General features: G+C 40.3%; 1 protein-coding gene and 1 pseudogene across 1 annotated transcript; both read left to right on the forward strand.

Moving 5' to 3' along the window:
• Nucleotides 1–13,475: 13,475 nt before the first annotated feature.
• LOC148814879 (uncharacterized) lies at nucleotides 13,476–15,835 on the forward strand (annotated as a pseudogene).
• A 266-nt stretch (nucleotides 15,836–16,101) lies between these two features.
• On the forward strand, nucleotides 16,102–18,119 carry LOC148814880 (uncharacterized). The gene is made up of 7 exons (XM_088905961.1): nucleotides 16,102–16,182; nucleotides 16,390–16,524; nucleotides 16,643–16,777; nucleotides 17,026–17,091; nucleotides 17,566–17,659; nucleotides 17,783–17,905; nucleotides 18,007–18,119. The coding sequence occupies exons 1-7, from the start codon at nucleotides 16,102–16,104 to the stop codon at nucleotides 18,117–18,119; spliced, it is 747 nt and encodes a 248-aa protein (XP_088762087.1).
• The last annotated feature ends 1,118 nt before the right edge of the window (nucleotides 18,120–19,237 follow it).

The raw sequence follows: 19,237 nt of genomic DNA on the forward strand, positions 1-19,237 counted from the left end.
CTGGGTCCCTCAGCCCCCTGACATTAGTGGTAAGAAAGGTAAACTTCACTGTCATGGTGGAGCGAGTGAAAGTTTAAACTTCCTCTTTTTATACTAACCGTGATAGGAATTGTACATCTAAGGCACTGTCATGCCTAGATGTAAATCCTATCACTTGGAGCCTGGAGGGAGTACACCGGGCTCCCTCCCAGTCTTTTCCAGGGACTAAAAGGTAAAGACACTGCTCAGGTCCAGCCCTGTTATCATCTCTGCCTGCATCATATGCCAGCAGCCATATCACCCTGCAACTCACAACTGGCAACCCACTGAAGCTAAGCCTGGATAGGAGACCTGGATAGGAGACCTCCTGGGAAAATCTAAGGTTGCTGCTGGAAGAGGTGTTAGTGGGGCCAGCAGGGGGCGCTCACACTGTGGTCTATGTGGGTCCTAATGCCCCAGTATAGTGACGAGGACACTATACTGTAAAAAGGCGCCGTCCTTCGGATGAGACTACAGTGGAACATAGTGGTTTCAAAAGACTCGTTCAAACCCTTGACAAGTGATACGTGGTGCCCTCGAGAAAATATTTTTCTCAAATTGCGGTGCCTGACATTTACAACGCTTTAATAGTTTTGCATATTTAAAACATGATCTTTCAGCATATCATGTAATCATATAATTTCAAGGGTTTCAAAAAAAGTATAGTTAATTTACTGTTATGGAGGTAAATGTGTGAAATGATCATGATATCGATTTGAGGTCATATCGCCCGGCCCCACTGTAAGATTTCACAAATTTGACTGTCTAGTGATGATCTAGTAGTGACTCTACTAATGGGAACAGTGATGCTGTGCCTTGGACTGAAGAATCCCTGTCAAGTCAAGTGTTAGTGTTGTTGTGAAGATTTGGAGCGCATCAGAGAGGTGACTGTTATCTTGGATCTCACTCGGCTCTTGTTTAGAATCATTAGAGAAATGTTTGCTCGCATCTGTATGCCGAACAAATTCAGCATTCTTTTGGCATGGTGCCTCATCTGTGGAAATCTGGATTTTTCCAAGCTCCCGTAGAACTCTGGCAGTGGGAGCAAAGACTCGTGATGTTTTGTTTTATAATGTCTCTTTACATTATATTCTTTTATTACAGCAACTGATTCTTGGCAAATTAAACAGACATACTTGCCTCTGAACTCTGTGAAAAAGTATTCATTTTGCCAGCCTGGCTTGAATCTCCTGCATTCACTGTAAATTTTTCATTTCTTTGGTTCTGCCATTTTGAAAAGCTTGCTAATGTTAAGGTACAGAATTAAAGTTTTGAAGAGGATAAAGAGGAGGAGAAGTGGTACAGGAGCTATTCAGTTTCGAGATGTGATTTTACGTGATGGCGGCACCTAGTGTTCAAAATAGGAACTGCATTTTTACTTAATCTCAGGCCAAATTTAATTATAGTTCTAAATTAACCCGCGATTGGCCCGAGGGCTGTAGTTTGGACACCCCTGCCTAACACTGACGGAGCTGATGTCCCTCAGCACCACATCTGTCGCACCTCTTGGCCGCCTTGCAGTCGTTAGCCGTGTGTCCATCCTTTTCGCGGTTGTGACACCTTACGATGTCACAGCTCTTCTCCTTATGGCAGGACTTCCTGCATTTCTTGCATTTCTCTTGGTAGTAGAGGTACGCCCTGTTTGCTCCGATGGTAAAACGAGCCGGTGGGTGCTGGAATTCTTTGACACCATCTGGGTCCTCTCTCAGGAGGACTCGGTACTGGCGCTTGCCAGTCCAGATGCTGAATTCATCCCTCATGTCCCGGGGCTGTACCACCACGTTCACGTACCTCCCCAAGAAGGCTGTTACCAGCTCCGCTGGTACGTATGGGTTGTACATGTGCACCATGATGTTCCTCTGGTTCATTTTCCTCATCGGTTCAGACCTGAAATAAAACAAAACAGGTTTGTTACTCATTTCTCTGCATTTCATCGTTGCCTTGTGGTAGCAGGCATCTGAGGCCATGTAGACCTCTGTGTGCTTTTCTCCCCAGTTCTCCTGGATGCAGAAAATGCCCCCGGCTGCGAGCTGCAGTAGTCCACGCAGGTCATGAAAAAAAGACGGTGATTTGGCATTTCTTCTCCTGCCTTACTCCAGTGGAACATGATAAGGTTCCTTTTGTCCACCATCTCTGCATCTGAAACAAAGAGAGGTAACAAAGAGAAACCAAGTGGGGAGATGGTAGAGGTGTTAGTTGCTGAAAGAGCAGGAAGGGAGCCCTGACCTTTGTCCTTGTGGGATAAACCCAACTAGGTGCAGAGGCAGGAGGAAGCCTTTGCTGGTGTCGAGAAGGGATGTGAGTGCTGTGGGTAAGCCACACACACAGTCCCATCCAAGAGGCAGGAGAGGCAGAGAGAGGAGGGAGTGGATAGCACTTCCGAGTCTTGAGGAGAAAGCAAGTGCCGCGGGCAGCCCATGAACACCTACTCCCAGCCTAGAGGCCAAGGAGGCAGAAAGAGAGGAGAGAGGAAAGGAAAGCAAGAAAAGCACTGGTTCCCACCCAGCTCAGCTGCTGCTTGGCCTTAACCCCCTGGGCTAAACCTAGAGCGATACCAGCTCAAGCACTCTTCACACACACTTGATCTTACCCAAAAGGCTGAGAAGATCAGATCACTTTATTGGCTACATACAATTTCTTGTATTAAGGAATTTATCTTTTCACATACCCCAGCTTGCTCTCGATGAGACACACAAGAGAAGCTTGGGGTCAGAGCACAGGGTCGGCCATTTATACAGCACCCCTGGCACAATTGGGGTGAAGGGCCTTGCTCAGGGGCGCAACGGAGTAGGATTCCTCTGCCAGCCACAGGATACAAACCATCAACCTGCCAGCCACAGGTGCAGATCCTTAGCCACAGAGCCACTGCTCTACTGAAGCCTTAAGGGATATGTTTATTTTGCCCGGAGAATCCATTGTTCTTACTTGGCCTGCTTAAACTAGTTTTCCAGTATATAGGTATTGGACATCACAGGTGTTTGGGATGAGGGTTAGGTTTAGAGTTTAGCAGGTTAGTTTTTTTCACTTCTTGATTTCTATCCAATGAATGACCTTTCAGACAAAAGATGCACTCTAAATGTACTGGATTTTGTCTATTAAAAAAGGATATCTTTTCTATTTGACCATGGAGTGCATGTTATGTGTGGGACTTAATCTAAATTTTGTGGAGGTTAGTTTTGAAAAAAACGTTTCAACAGTGCAACCTCAAAATACAGAACCAAGATTACTTTTTGGCAGATATACAGTCAAGTATTCAACCAATGTTTTTTTGCTATATTTAGCAGATATATATCCAATCGAGCACTTTTTTGCATTTAGAAAAAAACAAAGAAATTAAGTACTTAAAAGATAAAATAAATTGGAAATTAAATTGGAATGGATGGCAACCTTTTGCATAGACGATTTACTCCAAGAGTCTGATCAATAGGCAAAAAACTAGCACAAATCAGCCAGAAAATTTGGTAATATTGAATTAACTTATATAAACAGAATCAAGTTTATTTAAAATTTCAAGCACCATTTAAAAAAAAGAAACAAGAGAAAGAAGGAAATCAATATTGCACTGAAGGCAAAACTAGTGCAAGACCCTGTAGTATTACAATAGCAAAGTACAAAATAAAATACATTGCTGATTTTAAGGGCCAACATATAGGAAAGGAAAGGAAAACAGCAAAAGAACTAAATAAGCATTTAATGTAGGTCTTTACTGAAGAGGAATACAACACAATGAGTAGCAGAAAATTATATGTTAAAGTGTTTCACCACTTATCAGATGTAACAGGTTTAACAGGTAGAAGAGCTCTGTGAAGTTGCACCCCCTACAAACGGCACAAACACTAAAACCCTCCACATTCGCCGGTGCTCTGTGCCATTGAAAGTAACGTTTGCGCAGCTTTCTTTACAGAATAAAGTGCCTTGTTTCGGGGTGTGACATTAGTAATGTGATGCTCTGTCGCCGTCTACTGATAGTACATTGCACCAAATACCACGACAACGTTATACCACTTAAATTAAAAATAAAAACAAATAACGAAAATAAAACACGTCCATACCTCTATTTGCCTGTCAGCTAGCTAGCATATGAAGGTACACACACACACTTTGGGCTCTGCTAGCAGTTTCCCATTTTATACACGCAAAAACATAAGCATATTTCAATTCTAAATCAGTTCCTGTTATTCATAGAGAAATCACACACACAGTCAAGGACAATGTTATGTTTATTTCTATCTGTGGGAGAAAGAGCGCTCTGTGGGCAAATTGCAACGAACTGAAAGTAGCGTACTAACAGGAGTTCAACCCGTGCTTAGTACACAGCTGCGGTTTTAACTTGTGCTCCACCTTAAGACCAATTGCAACGAACTTGCCGCTGTGCTTAGTCCGCAGCACCGTACTAAACTTGTTCTCAATTGCAACGAGCACAAAGTAACAGCTGCTGCCCTCTAGAGGTGACTAAAGTAGCGGACTGATTTAGTGGTGGAGACCCATTTAGCCAATGTCCGCCTGGAATTTCCACCCCTTAAACATTTTGTTATATCTCTGCAGCAGAACATAGCAGGAGCCTGGTTCAGGTCTTAAATTGAAGCTGTGAACAGTGAACAGTCAAATTTCTTATATTTCTTAATGTGTCCACTCAGCAGACAAACATATGAAAAAAAACCCCAAAAACAGCAGGCGGAAATGTTGTTTTGGTCTTCAGAGGTCAGAATGTTCAATTCTAGGCTTGTGAATGTCCTGGGAATGATTTGAAAACCTTGTTCTAGGTGACTACTAGCTTGGATAAAAATCTGGGACAAATTGATCAATTAGAAAAAAATCTACATAATATTTTGTGTATACTGGACCTGGAATGAAATTTCACGCATATAATAAAAAATCATAAACATATTGAAAATAATAACAATAAAAACCATTGCAATTGCTATAAAAACCTTTAGACACTGCTAGAGAGCCTTTATCTGCTGTTATGCAATGAAAAAAAACCTCAGAGTTGCCTTTTGGTGTGAAAAAAAGGAGCACTTAAAATGAAAGTGATAAAAAAACTGATTGATTACCCTTTCTGAGTCAATGATTGACAGCTAAAAGGCAGGCAGAATGCAGCCTGAGGCTTCTAGAGGAAGTCTTACCCCCTAAGGATTCTGAATGGCTGAAAATACAATAAGTGACAGCGCTTTTTACCAATCAAATCACCTTATTTCCTTAATGTTCAGTAGCCTCCAGGTCTGGAGATAAACTAGTCTAGGCTTCTGTGGATATATATTGTGCTTCAGAATAAGGTAAAAACATGGGATATATACATGTTTTTTGCTGGTTTTTGCTTTTGCGGTCTTGTTTTGCTGGCTTATTGATGACCTAATTGATGCTTTTTGGAAGTTTGGAAGTGCATCATCAGATAAAAAGTGATTTTGTGATCGATTGTCTTGGTTTTTAAAAAAAAAACGATTTTTTAAAGCTCCAGTTGTCCTTTTTCGATTGATGCCATGGTTTTGTAGTTTTGTTGGTAAAAAACGATTAAAATTACGAAGGAAATTCAAAGGTAGAATTTGATTTACACCTTGGACGTTTACGACCACGCTAAGGATAGCACACGTGTGACTATATGAAGGTTTTTCTATAACTTCTAAAAACGGTTCTGTGAAGCCCCAGTTGAACAATTTTTGATTGATAAAAGGTTTTCGGTAAAGGTTTTGTGGTTTTGGTGATGTAAAATAATGAAGTGAGACGGAAATTTTGAAGCAAGTTTTTCTTAGAACGTGGCGTATACGCCACCTGGGTAAAGTTAGCTTGAAGTTCAAAAACGATTTTGGCGTGCCTGTAGCGTTTTCACGAAACCTCTTAGAGTTGCGAGAACACTTGCTTTGTGTATAAAATACATTGTGAATGTTTTCTCAGCCTTCACTTTGTCGTTTTTATGACATTTTTTTGACAAAGCACGAATATTCTTTTGTCCATATCTTTGCAATGGAAAAACAGAACGCCTTCAAACCAAATGCATTTTAAAGACCACGACTTGTGGAAATTTCCACAGCCTCTACATCAAACTATCAGTGAGCTGATTATCTTTTTTTAAACCTCAGGTTTTTCATCGATGCGTAATTACGCACTAACTGGAACCCGGGGGGACCGCTGTGTACACAGCTTCACAACGCGAGAAATACTGCTCAATACGGCTTTGTGCGAAAAACCTGTATATGACCATAGGAAGCAGAACAGCGTAGTCTCTAATTACCCAGACTGTGAGCATGGGAATAAAGCTTTGTTTGATTTCTGAAATCCTTTCTTTATGTCCTGTTTTCATTCAGGTAAGGGTCAACTATATTCACAATACTGCTGACAGCAGAAAGATTCAAATATTCTTTACTCAGCAGCTTATTAAAAACAGCTCCCATGATGTTCAAACTGATTTTTTACACAGAACACTGACACAGCTTTGCGTTCTGAATCTCTTTTTCTCGTGCTTTTATTTAATGTGGCACAATGCACTGGGATAGGGGTATGCTGTTCACAAACCAATAGCATTTAAACCACAGCACCCACAATGCTTAGTGTTTTACACACCAGACAGCCCCCCTCACCTCAAACAACCTTGCTTTGGGTTGTGAAACTTTTTTTTATTTTTTTATGATTTTTTGACTGTAATCAAGTATTGTGCACACTAGGCAGGCCTCCTGACCTTTCACAGTCATGCTTTGTTGTGTGAAACTTTAATTCTCTTTTTAGGATTTTTTTAACATGGCAACTTCCACCAAGATGGGTGGGGTGCTCTTCAATAGCTTTTTCATCTATACACACAAACGGATGTAACCAAGACACTCAGAACCAACAGAATCAACCTGAACTCATAGAAAAACAAGAATGCCCCCGAGACACCTGCACCCCCCTCCTGGACCACTCTGGTATCAACACCCCCAAACCCATCCATACCAGCTAACAAGACTCAGAATTGGTGCAACCCTCCAACCTGGACCAAGAGCAGGATGGGACAAGAACCTGCACCACACTACGTACCCCTCATCCAGACCAGCAGGACAGCCGGACCACAGACAGCACCATCATATAACACCCCTGTTCACTCCAACAGAAAAGCCGAACTGGCCCCCACCAGCATGACTACGCTGCAGCTCTGATCACACCAGCAGACCCAATGGGCTCGGAGCTGGGGGACATACAGCACCTCGTGAGCTTGATCTGCACCAAGCCCACGAGCTGGACCAACAGTTTTTTACAACACACAGGTTTGTATTTTTGGGCTGAAGATGAAAATGCCTAACATAGATTTGTTTTGGTTCTAGCAAACAATAATAATAGTTGTTAAAATCGAGACACACATGATGAGATCACTCTCTGTCAGTATGTGTAACATTCTGGGCCTGGGCTCCTCTGTATTTGGGCTGAAGGGAGTTCAACAACATTATTAAATGGACTGACATCATAATCTGACAAGATACATTGTTTAGGGGACACTTGACCACCCACTGTCCCCCCTGGTAACATGAAGATCATTGTCTCTTGGCTTACCTAAACCAGAATCACTTGGGGCTCCGGGGGGATCGGTGTATGGTACAAAGTCTTAAAAACAGAACATTTTTGAATTGTCTATAAAAAACAACCAATATCCCTTGGATTTCCCAAACACAAAGTTGGAACAAGTATACTAACTCCATCCCCTCAAACTACAAAAGGCCTGTGGTGTAAACAGGGTAAACAACAGCATCATGTGACATAGCAGCTTGAAGGTGTGACAAGCCCAGTTTAAATTACTCAACCCCATCCTGAAGTAAGGGTGTTTCCCTTTGGCCTGGAATCCAGGACTGGTCACATCCGTCTATAAGGGTACAGACACACCTGACCCTAACAACTGCCAGGGCATTTGTGTGAACAGTAACCTGGGCTAGCTATTCACCAGTATCTTCAATACCCTATTACTGGCGCACCTTACCAAACTCAGTGTCCTCAATAGGAGTCAGATCGACTTCATATGAAGCTGGCACATATCTGACCACATATGCACTCAACACTCACTTTTAAATGAACATGTCTGTGAAAACAGAAAAATAGTGACCTGTGTCTTTGATTTCTAAAAATCAATAGGCTCTATTTTGAACAAATTATAAATATACAAACTTTCAAAGTGGGGTAAGAGGTACAGTCCAAAACTGAATTTTTTTAGTGTACTCGGAAAGTACAAGCGGTTTGAAAATACTTACATAAATCATTTTAGGAAGACGGTGTTGGTTTTTGTATCGTTTGGGTTTGTGTTGACTCTTATTGAGATCTCCAGTCATCGGCCCTTATAGATGCCTCTTTCGCTTATGTGTTAGAAATTGAGCTCTCCTGTGTGCCTGCTACTAGGGTTTTTTCTAAAAAAAAAGGAATAGGTTGATTTTCTATTTGTTTTGTCCCCTTGCCCAGTAACAGTCTACTATAGGGGGGATTCTGGGTCCTCTCCCCATACAGTATGTCTCCTTTTGCATTGTTTCCAGACCTGGGCTGATTTGAGTTCTTCATGGTACTGGATTACAAGAGTAGGTCTGACAGAAGTGAATGGTGGTGGATCTGCTGTCTGCCCAGGCAGGAAGGTAGATACAGTATATGTAAACAGGTTTTAGCATTAATGTTTTGCATACAATCACTCTTTCCAAACGGTGAGATAACCAGAGAAAACAGGACACAGCCTTTCTAGGGACTTTTTTTCCCTACAGTATTTATGGTTACGATGGATTTTAACTCTTTGTGGAGATAATTTTTCTTTAATTTGGTTTAGGTTCGGGAATGCATGGCCTTTCTTTTCTTCCATGTCTTGTTCCTTTGTTCAGTTGTTTTGTATTCTTTCTGTTTTGTCCCCTTATTTTTGTGCTGGTGCTAGAATTTCTGCTGGCTTTTCCATGTTTTTCTTTTTTCTTTTGCTCTTTGATTTAATTTTTTCCTGTCACCCATTTTTCCTTATTTATCTCAATGTGATATTTTGCTCTTCTCCTCAGCTGTTGAGTCTCTTGTACTTTCTTCCCTGGTATCAGTATTGTCTGATGTTGGATTGCATTTTAAGTTCCTTATTTTTTTAGTAATCCTGTTATTTTTTCCATTGTTATTCTCCTCTTTTATTGTACTATTGCTGTTATTGCAGTCTTCCCACATAGTTTATTTTATTCTTAAACAACATACTAAATAATATAAGAATACATGTTGTTCTCATCTCTGTCCTGCCACTTGCACTCCTGATACTGTCTTCAAATAATTCCAATATTTTAGAGCTCTATATATTCAAGCCTTGAAGGCCTAAGGTTGTTTTTTAAAGTCTTTGAATGTGGTGCACTAACTACTGTCTACGATAACAATAACATACATAAAATACCAATAACATGTATATATAAAATAGCCCAGAAATCAAGTATGAAGTAAGGAAATGGCTGCAGTTATGAATCAGAATTTTAATCTATTGGTTTTGTAGTTGGGGGGTTGCATTCGGATGGTAGTACTTGGAATTTGTTAGACAAGGGGTGTGAAGAATCGTTACAGATGGATTTTGCTGTACGCAAAACAAGTGAACAATAGACGGACAGAATTTCACAAGACAGCCCAGTTTGTTCTTGCCCTTGCCAAACCAGCACATCAGAGTGAAAATTAAAACAAATTGAAGGAAAGACCGATAGGAGAAGATCAACAATTAATCATTAACATTACAATGCTTAAGTTGCCTTTATAATAAAGACAATTTTGTCCTTTTGTGAGGATCATGTCCACATTGGATCTGTTTTTTTAAGTTGTTTTGAAATTTCACTTAGGGTTCAGAACATTTCACAAGTACTATTTTTTTTTCTACCACCTCAGCTGAATCTCCCCCCTTTTAGGTTAGGGTGGTGGTATGGGGTTTTTCCAGAAACCTGTTATCATTTCTTTGATGTTGGGCACATATGTCTTCAGGAAGTTTTCTTCACACCTCCTATCATACTCATCTGACGTGTCCATAGCTACACTCATTTACTTGCAGCAGACAAACAATGACAGAGTCGTCTGCAAATTTTATTAAGTGTCTGGAGTGGTGAGAGCTCTTGAAGATGTTTGCTTATAGGACAAAGAGTAAGGGAAACAATATGCATCCTTAGGGGAACCAGTAAAACAATACGTGTTGTTGGATAACACATTGTTGACTCTCACAATCTAAGTCTGTTAGGAAATCAGTAACCCCTCTGATGACATTAAGATCAAAACCAAAGTTTGATAATAGCTTTGCTGCCTATACTTGAGGTCGAATGCAATTGCATACAGAGGAGGAAGTATAGCACAACAAAAAGAACACAGTTCTAAATCTACCACATCACAGAAAAAAACAAGAAAAATCACTTCTAAAACCACAGGAGTACACAAACACAACACAAACTAGAACGCCACATAGACAATAATCTGTAGCAGAATATCTGCTTATGTTGTATTTGCTTTGTGAATGTTTTTGGATGTTGTATAGGCCTTGGCAACTCTGTGATTTAACAGTCATGGTAATAAAGCATTTTGAATCTCTATGTGAGTGGAACCTGTTGAATATTAGTTCAGATGGCTAGCTGCATCAGCATGTGTAGGCTGCAAAGGATCAAGTAATAGTTTAATTCCATGCTGAAAAGAGAAGAAAGAAAACACAATTAGCTCCAGGGCGACCCCGCACCGTTGGGGGCTTGAGCCCAGGACTCTGGCGTCACTCAACAGGGACCCAGCTTAGTGAGCTAAAGAGAGATCTCTCCACAGCCCAGTGGCTGTAGTCCTGCTATTACAGGGAAGGGCAGTGACGTCACCGCTCTGGTAAGCCGGCTCTTACACAATGCCTGTCGGCCATATGCGTTACAATAATATAACCAAGAGGTATTGTTATTTTTTAAATACTTTTACAGCAGTTAATCTGGCATACTCTGATATCTGAGAGACAGTTTAATACAAAATTTTTCTCTTGAACTTTCAATCTGTCATGAACCAGTTTAATTTATTTTTACCTTTCTACAAATCAGCCTTCCAAAGCTTAACTTACGTAGCTGTAATGTACAACATTAAAAAGTTTTCCTTTCTCTGTGTGGCAGGTGGAGTGCTGAGAACGCATGCTCCAAGCTGCTTGCTCCTGTAAGGAATTCACTTAAAGATTAAGTTAAATGATAAATAGGCCTCACCCGGTACATAGGGAGTTATGGGACATGTTGTGTTTAGAAGGGATTTAAAAGTAAAAAGTAAAGCCTGAAATAAACAAACTGTGCCATCTGAGACCAAGGTAAGGCATGTTTGTTACTATTTGTTTTGACTGGTTATTTAAACCATTCCATCTATTTCACACTTAACCAATTTTGGATTAGAAAGACTACAAGCTGTGCAAACTTCCAAGTCTGTAACATCATTTCAAGGGTGTATGATAGATCATTCACAAGAGCACACGGCTGTTTGTTATTATTGTAAGAACTGTAGTTTTTTTGCAACATTATTTGTTTCATGAATACCATTCATCTCTATAACAACTTTCCTGTCCCCTGAACATATGTTTTAAGTTGCTTGATCCCATTGGGTGCAACCTTTCAATTGTATTCATAATGTGTTGTTTGCATTAGGAGTCTGTTAAATAAGCAGAAAAAAGCCTGTTTCTTCTACTGCTTCTGATCTTATACAGTGGTCAGAATCTCTCATCCAAAAGCTGATGAGTGGAAAAAAAAATTAGTACAGATGCACAGTCTATAAAAAACCATTAAAGAGCATATGGGTTTTCATCACATGGACTTGTTCGACTGTTGAGGATTAATGTTTTGGTGGCGGATCAATTAAAGGACAACAACCAGAAACACTATCTTCGGTCTTTCCAGAGCTGTAAGTTGTCATTCCAAGTTTATTAACTTGTCTCTGTTTTTGTATGTACTTTTCAATAGCCACTGATGTTATTTACAACAACTATTTTTTTAAAAAAATTGCATCTTTTTGGACTAATTTTAAAGAATTGGCACATTAGGTGGAGTGGTGGCTCTGTGGCTCAGGATCTGCACCGGTGGCTGGAAGGTTGCTGGTTCACAACCCATGGTTGGCAGAGGAATCCTACTCTGTTGGGCCCCTGAGCAAGGCCCTTAATCCCAACTGCTCCAGGGGTGCTGTATAAATGGCTGACCCTGTGCTCTGACCCCCAGCTTCTCTCTGAAGTAAAAGTAAAGATGGGGTTAAATTAAGCCCTTTCTGCTTGAAGATTAGACTTCTAAGCAACAGGAGTTTATGGCAGGAAAGGGAGGATTCCAGATGCAAACTAGGAGAGGCAGGGAACCCCCTGGGGACTTAATCCCTGACCATTTGGCCAAAAAGCTGTAAACTGGCCAAACACGTGACCTCCCTCCTTTACCATAATAACGAGTGACGTCAGAAGCTGAAAGGAAAGGATATATAAACCTAAAGTTTGTACCAGCACTTTGAACAATATTTCGGTTTTGTTGTTTCTTGCGGGAAACAAGACTTCGGCTTTATTGTTCCTTGCATGCAATAACTCATCTGTTTAACTTCATCTCGGGATCCAGAACCTTATTCTTTCTGTTACAACATCTCCCTGTCTGTGTGTCTCATGGAGAGCAAGCTGGGGTATGCAAAATATGAATTCCTAATGCAAGAAATTGTATATGGTCAATACAGTGATCATATCTTATCGGCACATGGTAATCTCCCAGGAACAAGTAATAGGTTTATTCCATGCTGAAAAGAGAAGAAAGAAAACACAATGTTTTGACCATGGAGCCTTCTTCAGTTATGATTTGATTTTTTACAATCATACCCACACAAACTGCAATTTTTAAAAATCTTGCAAACTCAACCCAGATATGTTGACTTTTTTTAAAAAAAATTTGGGGGTATTTTTTTTAAAGAAATACATACTTCTTTTCTAGTTTTTTTATGTGGTGACTGTCAGGAATCCTCAGTGAAAGGGTATGCAGATCCTGTGCAGATACAGGAGCAAGTAGTTATTAAGACAGGCGAACAATCCAGAACGTCAGGTGAAGTCCAAGGTCGAGAGGCAAAAGGGAGTTCAGTAACCAGTAAGCGAGATTCAGAGTAAACGTGAAGTAGAGCTCTCAAAGAGAAGACTCAATACCGAGTAGCGGGAAGCGGGTTTGCATGGTTAAAATTGTGCTGCATGCCGCACAGTAGAGTGTGTGCTGATGGATTAACACGTGTGGCAGCACTTGTTATTATTAACCCACTGCTGGTACTGGTTAGCTCTTTTGTGAGTTGATCTCCACTGGCTGGTGGTCGTGATAGTGACAGAATGCTGTTTTGTGATTGATGCTATATCAAAATATAGGGTCCCTCAAAAATTAAACACAGAAATAAAAACATTTAATGGACTTGTACATCTGTGGCACTCCTACACTATTAACATCCATTGGGCGTTGAATTTCAATTATGTTTCCACTTCATTCAGATGTGTTCTCTATTTTTCAGATTGTTGGCAATGCCACATGTTAAAGGAGGACAGAGGACTAGGAGGCCAGACTGAGGTCAAGGACTGGTGGAGTAGGGAATGTGATCAAAGAATTTCTGAAGTTTTCTAAGCTAGAAAAAAAAATTAGATGGCATGACAATATGGGGTCAACACTGTCAAACCGAGTCCTTGGAGAGGATTGCCCCAGCAACAATGAATGGTTATCAGTGATTTGGCATGAAGATAGAAAAAAAAATTAAGAACCCAAGTGCTTAGGGCGCAGAAGGAGGAGAGTATTGGTAAGGATTCCAAACCAGATGACAGTACACAATCTATAGTCAATATTTCAAGTCAAAGTGAGGGACATAGTTTGGAAGGCAACACAGAGCTCAGAAGTTCATCAGAAGATACAGAAGATGCATGGGCAGCACAGACAGTGGTGACATGTTTGAAGGAGAAAAAATCTGTGTAGAATCAGAAAAAAAGCCTGAAGAGCACAGTGAATATTCCCAGGGGGCAAGCTTGTCTGGGACGTCACCTCAAGATAAAAGGGGATTAAGAAAGATTATGTCTGTGCCTAAAACTTTCCAAGTATGTCTAAAGACTGAACAATGGAGAAAAATAGCACCTCTAAAAGGTACATCTAAACTAAGACGACCATGGACCCAGATCTTATATAGCGAGTTCAGGAAGATAAATCCTTGCTGCCCAATAGCCTTCAAATACCAATACATCTGGAAAGAGAACAGCAGAAAAAAAAACTTTCTAGTGATAAAAGCAGTCTGTACCTTCAGTTCCTGTAATGCAAAATACATAATGACAACAAGACACAAACCAATGGGCAGTGATGACATCACAATTGATGTTGTACGAGTAAGGCAAATACAGCACAGTGAAAGGGAAACAATTTTGACAAGCACGTCAGCCTTATCGTCGAAAGATTGCCTGTGCCCTCACAAAAGGAATCAGCAATGTGTACTACAGGCAGCTGAGCAGAACTCCGTTTGCCGAAATTGCAGCAGGCAATTTATCTAAGCCACTAACACGGGATGTCCTGAAAGTCATCTTATCAGAGATCAGGAGCAGTAAACGCCTTCACTATGATACAGTGATTGAATTACATATGACACAAACAGTAATGAAAGCATGCAACTTTGACACTGTCCATTTTCCAGGATATGTACAGATTTTGCAGTTAGACACTTTTGCTGCCTGTCTTTACACAGAACAGAGTATGCAAATTCTTATTGCCCATCTAAAGATGAAGGAGAAAGTCAGCTTTTACCTGGATGCGACAGGAGGGGTAGTCAGAAAAATTCCATCGGAGAACAAAATAATTCTGTACTACAGTCTTGAGTTACCTGGAGGTGGAAAAAGAAAGCCTCCATTACCATTGTCTGAAATGTTGACAAATGACCACACCGTAGTCAATATAGAACGTTGGCTCTGGAAATTCATGTTTGACATCTCAACCAAGAGCTACCAAGAGAGTGCAACATGTTGAAACTGACTACAGCTGGGCCCTGATTCACAGTGTTCTTTTTGCCTTCAATGGGGACGCCATCCATGCATACTTAAATCGTGCAATGAAAGTCTGCCAAGGCAAACTTAAGTACACAAAACTTCAGATGTTCACTGTTCTGCACCTTTGCTCTGCCCATGTCATAAAGGCTGTCTCTCAAGCAATTAGGAAAAAAACAACAGACAAAGGACTGCAAGACTTTTTTTTGCAACATTTTCCTTTGCCATCCTGCAAAACAGCACAACTTTGAGTGTCGCCAAAAATGTTTTCAAACACATGTGCATTGTGCTCTCAAGCAGGGGGTTCACAACTGAAGTCCAATCTAGTGTCTGCCTCCTTAATGCTTACATTTCTGAAACAACGATACCAGACCAGATGGAAAAGGAAGCAGAAGTCAAAGTCACAGACGAGGTACTGTACCCAAAAATGAGAGGCAGCCTGGGCCGCTCTCCTTTCGCTGTGGAGTTCAAAGGTATTTATGAAGACAGCATATCAGCTCAAGGACATGATGACTATGGAACAAAACACAATGTGAACCCCTATTTCTGTGAAGACATAATTAGATTTCTGTTGCAAAGATACATGGCATTATTTCCTCTGTGGAGTGGAATTTTGTTGGGTTACCTGGCAAGATATGCTTCAGACAGCAAAAAAGACATATCAATGTCAGAGGTAGCACAAACAAGAGCCACTAATTGTCATGTTGAGACCTGGTTTGGCATTGTCAAGCATTCAATACTTCAGCACAGGAGGAAACTGAGGCCAGCAGAGTTTATTACGATAATGAGAAAATCCCTCCAAGGCCGGTACAGAGAACATATAATCCAAAATGCTCTCCCCAAAAAGGTTTTGACGGCACCATTGATCACCACTAAGACACGTCATGAACATGCACAGGAACAATGGGCAAAGAGAGCAGCAGGTGTAGGGAAAGAAACAAAAAATAAATTCTACAGCGTACCACAGAAAATTCCAATCCCAGGAAAAAAAAGTTAGCAATAGAAATATTGAAACAAGTGAAAGATTGAAAGATGACAGCAATGGCATGCAAGTACAGCAGGGGAAAGCAGGAACCACAGAATGTAAAGAATGGCAGCACAAAGAAGAAGGGAAAGTGTCACCCAAGCAAGCTGCCGTGGGCATGGCTGAAGTGATCACACCACACTGTGATGCACGCCCCATCTCAAAACTTATAAGAGAGAAAACAGATTTCAGAAAGAAGGTAGGATTTGTATTTCAAATATTTCTCTGAGTGGACATTTACTTCTTTTTCAGAGCTTATGAATGTCATCTTCTACTACTGTAGGTGTTCTTTGACATTTCTCTCTAACTTGTTATACTTGTTGACAGTGGTGTGTAATCTCAATTTTCATTATGTTAGCTCCAGTGATCTCTTGTGTATGCTTTTGGCTTGGTAAATCTTTTTTAGGTTCACGCCCTTTGGATAATCAATCCGAGTGAATTAGTGGTTGCAGTTTTGCCATCCATGCACAGTGCAGACACATATATTCTCAGACACTCTGAGTTTGTGTCTCTGAAACCAGATGAGTGGCTCATAGGTGAGGTAAGATGAAAGTGTTTGATTGCATGCATTTGTTAAGGTTTCTGAGCTTTTGTGTAATCAAATGTGTGTGAATGCGTGAAATCACATCTTCTTCAATTGTGTTCACTTTTTCCATAAGACCATTGAGTGTTACTTTCAAGTAGTGAAAGAATCCATGGACTTGGGGAAGAAGGTTTTCCTAATGAATCACTACACAACTGGTGTAATCATGTGTGGGAATAGAGAGCTCATGGCTAGACAACATTTGTCCAAGGTAAGGACATCAAGCACAAATGTTGATGGATTACATTAGTGAGGGGCAAACATGGTTTTTCACTAACTGGTTATTGTTTTATTAATAGAGAAACAAGGAGAGCTACAAGCAATCAAAACAGGTCACAACTGTGCCCATGGTGCTGCCTAAAGAAACTACCTTTATAGTCAGAAATCAAAATTCAAAGGTAGCACACCATCCATGTGAGGCAGCCTGTTGTGCTAATCTTGTCATTCTTTTCATTACAGGTCAACTTTGAAAACTATGAAGCCATAATTAGCTTTTTTAACACTGGTGTCCATTGGAAATTGTTGGTAAGTGTGGTGCAGGAACTCCAAAACAGAGTAGGTTTATAATTAGACTTGGAACCATTACACAGTTCAAGTGATTATCCCTGTTGCATCTAAAAAAAATACAAAGTCACAATGTATGTGTTCCTCTCCTGTTAAAAAAGGCGGACATGGATAGTGAGTATCCAAGGCAATGGTGACAATGCACTTTTCCTAAATTATTATTGTGAATACTGCTGTGTAATGAACAGACAACCAAGCAGGTCAAAGTGTCATGTAGGAAAAAAAGTACTGTTAGGTCATTTCCTGACTGTCTTTGCCAAGGTTTGCAAAATATTAAATGTTAAATAATATATAAATATAAATATTATATATATAAAATATTCAAATATTAAAAACTTTTGTTTTCACAACATAAAATTCCTGAAACTACCTGTGTGTCTGGCCCCACATTAAATGCAACTTCATGTCTGATGATGGGCCATTTGTTTCTTGCAGTATCTGTATGCTCCATCCCAGAGAGTCTTTGTGGTCGACCCTATGGGGAGTGACGAGATGGCAGACTCCATTGCAGTGGCAAAAAGGTTCAGGTAAGAAATTGAGCATTGGTTTTGTGGTGAAACACTGCATGGGCACACATACATTTCAGGTTCAAATTCAGCATGACAAATATTTCCTCATTTATCAATAACCTGTTGTTTTGATTCACAGGGACTTTTTCAAGATGCAAAGGAACATCCTAGGAAAAGAAGACTGGTTGAATATCAACTGCCAACCAAGCGTGATTGGTCACACCAGGCAAGCAGATGCCTCAAGCTGTGGGGTCGTTGTGATGCAGGTCAGCATAACCTTTCCATGCAGAAATTTTGGATTGTCTCAAAACTATTGTATGAGATATTTTTAGGGAAATAATAATTGTGACAAACTTTTGTCTGTTAGATGGGCGCAAACATCATGAAGAGTTTCCCAGATATTCCAACATACATCAAGATGAACAGCAGCGCCAAAGAAATAAGAAAGTTGCGGGAAGACCTGTCAATCAGAATTCTTGAAGCTTCAGGTATTGTACCATTTGATCCTCATTGCCTAAGTATGTATGTTGTTTTCCTGAAGTATGTTCTGTCTGTGTAACAAGTCTAAATGAAAAAAAGATTCTCAATTTATTTATACGCAGAACTCATTTGGGTATTCTTTTTGTACTATCTAACACAGAGATGAAAATTAAATCACATTTCGCACAGTTAAAATTCAATGACACTTTGGCCTTTGCCATGGTTGACACAACCATTGTCTGGGAAAAGTGTGGGTCTTGATTGCCCATAGTGAAACAAGCTGGTTGAACATAGCTGTTATCATGTGCCCCCTTAAAGTCATAGCAACACACGCTGACCCAAAAAAGGGTAACAGGTGTTGACAGGAGTATTCTGAGACATGACAATGTGCAGTTTAAGAAGCACTAGAACACCAAATCAGGAAAGTGCATACGAAAAGGTCTCAATCAAACTGTCTTCAATTATGCAACAATGATCTGTAGATTACAACATTGGAAAAATTGATCTTTTTGGCATGTTTATTATAGCTCCTCTCCAGGACATGTGTCTGATGTGTGGAGAAACACCGGTGCAGCAGACAAACTGGATAAGTGAACATCATCTCTATCTGTATGTGTAATGTATGTGTAATGTACGCACATAATAACAAAACATGCCAGTGAAATGTGATAGCTGAACTGATATAAGGTTTACTGTCTGTGTAGATTCAGTGTGACAGTTGTGAAAACTGGTTCCATGAATTGTGCATCTCAAAAGAAGAGTATGAAAGCGCAAAGAATGAAGTAACGTGGATATGTACATTTTGCCAACCCCAGTTTGGTGAGTATGCTCTGCATGCAAACTATCACTATGAAAGGGTTTATTAAGCAGGACATTTAGTGTTAGATTCAACAGAAACATAGGATGACATATTTCAGTCACAAACAGGTCACAACTGTGCCCATGGTGCTGCCTAAAGAAACTACCTTTATAGTCAGAAATCAAAATTCAAAGGTAGCACACCATCCATGTGAGGCAGCCTGTTGTGCTAATCTTGTCATTCTTTTCATTACAGGTCAACTTTGAAAACTATGAAGCCATAATTAGCTTTTTTAACACTGGTGTCCATTGGAAATTGT

This window comes from Atractosteus spatula, chromosome 26 (assembly GCF_055471065.1).
Source record: "Atractosteus spatula isolate fAtrSpa1 chromosome 26, fAtrSpa1.hap1, whole genome shotgun sequence".
NCBI classification, from domain to species: domain Eukaryota; kingdom Metazoa; phylum Chordata; class Actinopteri; order Semionotiformes; family Lepisosteidae; genus Atractosteus; species Atractosteus spatula.

Coding starts and splice junctions, on each gene's coding strand:
- LOC148814880 (XM_088905961.1), top strand. CDS start 16,102: ATGGCTGAAGTGATCACACCACACTGTGATGCACGCCCCATCTCAAAA. Junction 16,778..17,025: donor CTAGACAACATTTGTCCAAG/GTAAGGACATCA, acceptor TTTTCATTACAG/GTCAACTTTGAAAACTATGA. Junction 17,092..17,565: donor GTGTCCATTGGAAATTGTTG/GTAAGTGTGGTG, acceptor TGTTTCTTGCAG/TATCTGTATGCTCCATCCCA.